Source organism: Centropristis striata, chromosome 9, assembly GCF_030273125.1.
Source record: "Centropristis striata isolate RG_2023a ecotype Rhode Island chromosome 9, C.striata_1.0, whole genome shotgun sequence".
NCBI classification, from domain to species: Eukaryota; Metazoa; Chordata; class Actinopteri; order Perciformes; family Serranidae; genus Centropristis; species Centropristis striata.
The window spans coordinates 1,822,988-1,827,987 of NC_081525.1; the positions used below are offsets into that span (position 1 = coordinate 1,822,988).

At 37.9% G+C, this 5,000-nt stretch overlaps 1 protein-coding gene across 3 annotated transcripts in view; it reads right to left on the reverse strand.

The window, feature by feature from the left end:
- trmt1l (tRNA methyltransferase 1-like) overlaps positions 1 to 5,000 on the reverse strand; it is a 25,014-nt gene that overhangs the window by 8,800 nt on the left and 11,214 nt on the right. For all 3 annotated transcript variants that reach the window (XM_059341931.1, XM_059341930.1, XM_059341929.1), the window contains exons 7-10: positions 4,196 to 4,316; positions 2,502 to 2,581; positions 1,609 to 1,861; positions 205 to 417 (exon numbers count right to left, since the gene is read on the reverse strand). In XM_059341931.1, the coding sequence (XP_059197914.1) occupies positions 205 to 417; positions 1,609 to 1,861; positions 2,502 to 2,581; positions 4,196 to 4,316 (667 nt within the window). The remainder of the gene's footprint in view (positions 1 to 204; positions 418 to 1,608; positions 1,862 to 2,501; positions 2,582 to 4,195; positions 4,317 to 5,000) is intronic.

Below are 5,000 nucleotides of genomic sequence, written 5' to 3' on the forward strand. Positions count from 1 at the left end.
TATATTTGTCATTGATTTGTCTCACACATATATCTTATGAAATGTATCCATTCTGTTCTATTGATTCTTATATCTTACTGTTATTGTGTATTGTCCAAATATTTGGAAAAAGTTGTACTTTATATAAAAATAATATTGTTTTCTTAACATTGGTGCCAATAAATCCTTATTGAACTGAATATTGATATGAATGTGAGGTGGTACCTGGCCACGGTGGCCAGCACCATGCGTGCTGCCAGCTCTTTGTAGTACTCGGTGCGTACGATGTGGCAGCCGTAGTGCCGCAGGGTGACGTTGGGAGATTTGGCGTACAGCGAGCCCGTGTCGGTGGACGTCACCGAGATGATGCCCAGGTTCCGCACGTTCCTGAAGGCGGCGTCCAGGTAGTTCACCGCCGTCCCAAACGGGTCCAGGTGACTGGAGGATGGAAGAGAAAATGTCACAAACGTTTAAAACAAGCAGAGAAACCATCACAACCTGCATTCTGTCTGACGTCCAGCAGGGGGCGACTCCACTGTAGCTCAATAGAAATATGACTCTTCTCTTTTTTAGGCCTGTCATGATAACTACTATATCGACTGATCGTTCGTTACATAAAAATGGACACGATAGGTTTTTTCTGGACTCAATATATTGACTTTTTGTGCTTTTTTGTGTTTAATTTAAAGCTGCAAATGTTTGACAGGCAAGTTTACTAAAGTATTTAAAACAGGGGTCTCAAACTCGCGGCCCGCGGGCCAATTGTGGCCCTCGTGACGATATTTTGTGGCCCACACCTTGATATGAAAGTTTAATGTGAGTTTTATATGAATGGCACTTTACTGTGTTGTGTGTGGAAGGTCCCTTTAATTACTTTTTGGTAATTTTGTGTCTTTTTAAAATAATTTTGTGTCTTTTTGGGGTCATTTTGTTTCTATTTTAAATAATTCTGTGTTTTTTAGTAAATTTGCGTCTTTTTTTGGTAATTCTGTGTCTTTTTTGGTCATTTTGTTTCTTAAGTAATTTAGTTTTTTTTCTGTTATTTTGTGTCTTTTTAAAATCATTTTGTGTCTTTTGTGGCATTTCTGTGTAATTTTTGGTCATTTTGTGTCTTTTTTAAAAATAATTTTGTGTCTTTTTTTAATAATTTTGTGTCTTTTTTGGTAATTTTGTGTCTTTTTTGGGTCATTTTGTGTCTTTTTAAAATCATTTTGTGTCTTTTGTGGCATTTCTGTGTAATTTTTGGTCATTTTGTGTCTTTTTTAAAAATAATTTTGTGTCTTTTTTTAATAATTTTGTGTCTTTTTTGGTAATTTTGTGTCTTTTTTGGGTCATTTTGTGTCTTTTTAAAATAATTTTGTGTCTTTTGTGGCAATTCTGTGTAGTTTTTGGTCATTTTGTGTCTTTTACAAAGTAATTTAGTGTTTTTTCAGTCATTTTGTGTCTTTTTTTAGTAATTTTGTGTCTTTTTTTGGTCATTTGGATACTGCCTCCAGCGGCCCCCAGGTAATTTGAGTTTGAGGCCCCTGGTTTAGAGTGAAACAGAGCAGGAAGCAGGACGGGGTTAGGGGCGGGGCTACAGCATGATTGACAGCTCACCACCACAGTGATAAAACCAAACAGACTCACATGTAGTCGAAGGGCCACAGGTGCATGGTGACGTTGGCGTCCATCTTGACGACCTCCACCGTGGCAACCGGCGCCCCCTTGACCTCGCCGCCGGCCCCGTCGGGCCCCCGGGGGCCCCGCGAGCCTCCGTCCACACGGATGTTGTTCAGCTCGCAGTTCTCTTTGATCATTTTGACGCACGTGTCGCTGATGTCCGTTATGGTGACTTTAACGGCGTTCCCCAGGTGCTTCGCCCACTGGAGGCCCATAATCCCTGAGAGGGGAGACCACAGGTAGATTAATAATAATAATAATAATTATTATTATTATTATTATCACTATTATATAATAATATTAATAATAATTAACATGATCATCATCATTATTATTATTATTATTATTATTAATAATAATAATAATAATGATAATAAAATTAAAAACAAGCAAACACTCTCCACAGGTTCGAAATTAATTAGATAAAAATAAAGTAAGCTAACATAAAATAAAAACAAAAATAAACAATAATAAAAAAGTAATAAAGCTGGATAAAAAAAGATGAAAATAATAATAAGAAAATATAAATATTCATAAATAATTAAAAAGTAAAGCATGATAACATATATATATATACATACATATATAAATAAATAAATAAAAGAGAAGATGTTGCAACACTAAGATGCAGAAAAACATTTTAAAATGGTTCAAGTAAAAGCCAAATTAAAAAGTCTTAAGTTTGCTTTAAAACAGCATGTTTATTTTGTGTATTTCTGCAGAGCTGCAGATAAAGATGAATTTATTATAAGGAAAATAAGTTTCCAGTCGTGGCTGCGTTGGAATATTATCTCTATTACTTTTTGGATAATAAAGTAATATTAACTTTTTTACTCTATTATTAATAAACGAAGTCTCACCTGTGGCTCCAAAAGCATCCAGACACTCGAGAGGGTTTCTCTCCTCAGCGAGAACAGCCAGAGAACAGAACACCAGCTGCCTGAAACACACACACACACACACACACACACACACACAGACACAGACATAATAAATTAAATTTAATGTCATAAACAGATTAATAATTATTTGATGTAAGGTTAAAAGGGTTAAAATGTGGTTAATAAGCTAAAATAAAAGAATGTGCTGATGTCTTATAAATAAGCCATAAGATAATCATTTTGTTGTTTACATTTTATTTTGTATTGTGGCAGAACTAAATTTCCTGTTTCCTGTTTGGTGTTGTGAAGTAAATGTGCACCGTGAGTTAAAAGCCCTTTGAAAAGGAACTCTTTGTCATGAGCAGCAGCCAACGAGGTGTTTGTTCAACTTTAATGCCTCACGTTGTTGTCGTTCAGCTGAATTTGGATATGAAACCATGTTTGACATTTCATTTCTTTTGTTTGCACCTGATCCCAATGCAGTTCTTACAGCGTGAGAAGCGAGGAACGAATAAGAAAGTCGAGACATTCTCAATAAAAGACCCACGCTGCTCGTAGAGCAAAAATACAAGTTGTTCAGAACAGGGCTGCTAGGCTAGATCTAGGTTGCTAGGTAGGTTCTAGGTTGCTAGGCAGGTTCTAGGTTGCTAGGCAGGTTCTAGGTTGCTAGGCTAGTTCTAGGTTGCTAGGCAGGTTCTAGGTTGCTAGTCAGGTTCTAGGTTGCTAGGCTAGTTCTAGGTTGCTAGGCAGGTTCTAGGTTGCTAGGCAGGTTCTAGGTTGCTAGGCTAGATCTAGGTTGCTAGGCAGGTTCTAGGTTGCTAGGCTAGTTCTAGGTTGCTAGGCAGGTTCTAGGTTGCTAGGCAGGTTCTAGGTTGCTAGGCTAGTTCTAGGTTGCTAGGCTAGTTCTAGGTTGCTAGGCTAGTTCTAGGTTGCTAGGCAGGTTCTAGGTTGCTAGGCTAGAACTAGCACTCCTAAAATGCAATCTAGCCTATCATGGCCCAGTGTTCAAAAGAGGCTGGCCTCATGCACAGAGACATTCTTGAGCAACACACTGAGAACACACAGACCTGAGTTCATGAGAGATAAAAAAAGTTTTTTGTTGTAATACTGTGCATAAACATAATACCAGGAAGGCAGACAAGGGAGATATTGTGCAAGCTCATCCAAGAACTAATTCTCTGAAAAGAACAGAGCTTTATAGAGCCAGTAAAATATGGAATGAATTACCACTTGATATCCGTCAAGAAAAAAGCAAAAATATCCTTCAAAAAGAAATTAAAGATGTACTTTGTCAGTGGTGAATGTCAGGTGTTGGGTTTATTTTTTTATTTTTCGTTTCTTTTGGTTGAAAGGACGCTACCTTTTATAGAAGCGATGTTTGCCTGGATTCATGATGTCCAGGATTACAATCAATGATACTGGTTAAAGCTGGATTGCTGTTTTTTTATTATTTTATTTGTTTTCTGATCAAATGCACTATGTGCTGTTCTTTTCTAATGTATTTTTTAATGTATTTTTACTGTTAAAGTTGTTGTATTACTTGTTGGAATGTGGAGCCCAGGAAGACTAGCCAACTGCCACGGCACAAGCTAATGGAGATCCTTTAATAAAACATAAACATAGAGGATGTGACCTGTGTGTGTGTGTGTGTGTGTGTGTGTGTGTGTGTCGACCTGTTGGTCTTCATCTTGCGGTTGAAGTAGGTGTCGCTCTTCTGCGGCGTGGTGTGGTTAGGGAGCAGCTGGACGTTGGTTCCCAGCTCCTTCATGATCTCGTACGCCTGACCGGACGGAGCTGTGGACACATTTACACATTCACACATTTACACATTTAAACATTTACAGTCACACAGAAAACATCCTGAAACATCTTTATTCCACCTCTCAGAAGTGTTTCAGTCGCCTGCTGCTGCTTCAAACTCTCAGAGACAGAAACTGTTCAATACTTTGGGATTTTTCATTAGTTTTAGTTTTAATTTTGTTGTGAATTAGTTTTTAGAGTGAGTTTGCTAGTTTTAGTTTTTTGAAAATGATTTATTTTAGTTTGGTTTTATTGGCTTTAGTGTTAGTTTGTTTTTTTTGTAATGGGCGATGTGTTGGGTCCAAGATTCAAAGAGGTCATAATTAGGTGCCGGTCGATCGGCACCGATTTCCTTAATTTTGCAGATTATTTTACGTCAAACCGATCTTATCTAGTGATCTTATCTACCTCCACAAAGGTCTGAAAGTGCGTCTGCACGTACGCGTACTTCTGCATGACTGTGTTGTATCCATACAACTCCATGGAGGGATGTGCATTTCAGGCAAAAGTACTATTCGATAATCGTGGGGTACTAATCGATTAATATTCGAATATTCGATAATAACCCCCCACCGGGAAGAAGTGCTCCCAACTTTGTTGCTAAATTTAGCAAAGTTTCAGACCCCCGTAGCAACTATTATTCAAGAAAGCGACTGGAGTCAAATCCAGAGACTCCTT